The following is a 2,749-nucleotide window of genomic DNA, read 5'->3' on the forward strand; positions in this document are numbered from 1 at the left end:
CCAGATACAGCAGAAATGATGAATATGACCTCACAGAGACAATGACAGTGTGCACAAGACCTATACCTACACTAATTCTAATGATACAAAATTCTAGGAATGAAAAGGGGAAGTGAGCAGAAGCTTTTACTCCTAACAAAGAAACTGTTTGAGATTGATAGGCGCCATCAAAAGGAAAGCTGATTTTTCCCAAAAGAACATCACTGATTATATAAATAAACCACATTCAGGGTAGCCTCCATTCTGAAGAGTAGTTAAGTTAGCCAACAAAAAATGAACTTTGCTTTTGTAAGATTTAGTTTTGAGTTGAATTTATTTGTGTGATTTTTTCTTAATTTGTTATGAGAGTTGGTGTCTTTTATTTAATTATTTACTTCAGAAAGAAAACTGGAGTTGAATGTACGGGGAAGCAGAAGGATCTGGAAGACATTGGCTGATGGGAAAGAATATAACCTTTATAAGATTCTTTAAAAGAATAAAAAGAGGGCCTGCGCGGCCCGCCAACCGGGGACGCTGCTCAGCGGCGTCTCCCTTCGCTCCCAAGCCCAGCTGAAGCTTTCTAGATGATCCCAAGACAGGGTTGGCCTGCCCAGGGACGGAGTCTGGCCCCTGCAGAGGAGCTGCCTCGGCCAAGACACCAGGGAGACCGGGCTGGAAGTTTAATTTCTGACGATCTCAAGAACAAAGACAGTGACTTTGGTGCCAAAGCTTCAAGATTGTGGCTTGCTGGGGCTATATCCTCCAAGAAGACCTGCCCCCGCAAAGGGCCGCCTTCTGCCGCTGACCCCCATCAAATCCCATCATGCCCACAGCCCTGTGCCCACGAGTCTTGGCTCCAAAGGAAAGTGAGGAGGCCAGGAAAATGCGGAGTCCTCCTGGAGAGAACCCCAGCCCTCAGGGTGAGCCTCCCAGCCCAGAGTCCTCTCGCCGCCTCTTCCGCCGGTTCTGCTACCAAGAGGCGGCAGGCCCATGGGAGGCCCTGGAGCGCCTCTGGGAACTGTGCCGGGGCTGGCTGCGGCTCGAAAGGCACACGAAGGAGCAGATCCTGGAGCTACTGGTGCTGGAGCAGTTCCTGGCCATCCTGCCATGGGAGATCCAGAGTTGGGTGCGTGCCCAGGAGCCGGAGAGTGGAGAGCAGGCTGTGGCTGCAGTAGAGGCCCTGGAACGGGAGCCAGAGAGACCCTGGCAGTGGCTCAAGCACTGTGAAGACCCGGTCGTGATTGACGATGGCGATGTGCCTGGGCCTCAGGACCTTGAGCAAGAGCGAGTGTCAGCGGAATCCCAGAGCAACCCTGACGCTCAGCCTGTGGCCCTTGCACAGGGCCTAGGGCTCCTCAGCAGACTACCAGGCCAGCCAACTGAGGACCAGTTCCGCAAGATGGTTTCCTTGTTCAGGAGCAAAGTGTCAGGGACGCCCAGCCGGTGACCACCTGCCAGCTGCCCCCGAACTGAGTTTCTCCATTTAAGGATATGATCTTATGCTTCTCAGAAGAGGACTGGTCTCTTCTGGACCGAGCGCAGACTGGTTTCTACGGAGAATTCATCATTGGGGAAGACTACGGGGTCTCCATGCCTCCAAACGACCCTGCAGCTCAGCCAGACCTCTCACCTGAAGAGAACGGGCCACGGGTCATAGAGATGCCAGCCCTCCAGGGTAAAGACGCGCCCCAGCTGTCCTGCCTAGACTTTCCCAGTCTCCAGCCATTCCAAGAAGAAGGAAGGAAATGGGAGGAACTGCAGGTGCCAGAGCTCCAGTCCTGCCAGCAGGTGGCGCTCACTCAGAGTCCTTGTCCAGGAAGTGATCCACCACCCCTAAAGAATAGCCTGGACCAGGAGGTGACCATTGAGATCATGCTATCCAGTTCTGGGGATGAGGACTCCCAACACAGCCCATAGTGCACAGAGGAGCTGAGGAGCCCTGCAGAAAAGCCCCATAGTCTCTCGACCCACCGCAACAGCACGGAGGTTGGAGGCGAGGTGCAAACCTCACAAAAGTCTTATGTGTGTCCGAACTGTGGGAAGATCTTCCGCTGGAGGGTCAACTTTATCCGCCACCTGCACAGCCACAGGGAGCAGAAGCCACACAAATGCTCAGTGTGTGGAGATTTATTCAGTGACAGCGAGGACCTGGATGGACACCTGGAGAACCATGAGGCCCAGAAGCCCTACAGGTGCACTGTCTGCGGAAAGAGCTTCCGCCTCAACTCACACCTGCTCTCCCACCGACGGATCCACTTGCATCCAGACAAACAGCCACCAGTGAAGAAGAGCGAGGAGGATGCCTTGGAAACGGAGGGCACAGGTACCCAAGCCCTGCTGGAGAAGAGCAAGGCTAAGCTGGCCTTCCAGTGTGGGAACTGTGGGAAGGGCTTCCAGCGACACGACTATCTGGTGAGACACCGTAGCCACTGTCACCTGAAGAGTGAGGCTCGTCCCCTTCAATGTCGGTACTGTGTCAAAACTTTCCGGCAGAATTATGATCTCCTCCGCCATGAGCGCCTGCACATGAAGCTCCGCTCCAAGCAGGCTCTGAACTCATACTGAGCTGGACGTGGCCCTACAAACTAGTCCCTGCCTAGCACAAAGCCCGAACCACCTGCCCTTTGCTCTCAGGTAGTGTCCCACTTCTGGTGCCATGCCTCTTCCTCCCCAGATAAAAAGTAGCCACCTGAGCACTCCTTCTACTGTGCCAAAACCCAGGGAGGTGAGGCAACTCTGCATCTTAGAGACCTTTAGTCACATGCTCCAG

General features: G+C 54.1%; 1 protein-coding gene across 1 annotated transcript; it reads left to right on the forward strand.

Moving 5' to 3' along the window:
• The first annotated feature begins 513 nt into the window (after positions 1-513).
• Positions 514-2,544, forward strand: LOC126491297 (zinc finger protein 496-like). Its single transcript, XM_050126869.1, is given in 2 exon segments — positions 514-1,364; positions 1,367-2,544. Coding segments are annotated over 2 exon segments (1,740 nt in total). The 5' UTR covers positions 514-802.
• The last annotated feature ends 205 nt before the right edge of the window (positions 2,545-2,749 follow it).

Source organism: Alexandromys fortis, unplaced genomic scaffold (genome assembly GCF_014885135.2).
Source record: "Alexandromys fortis isolate MF-2015 unplaced genomic scaffold, M_Fortis_MF-2015_v1.1 scaffold_180, whole genome shotgun sequence".
Taxonomy (NCBI): domain Eukaryota; kingdom Metazoa; phylum Chordata; class Mammalia; order Rodentia; family Cricetidae; genus Alexandromys; species Alexandromys fortis.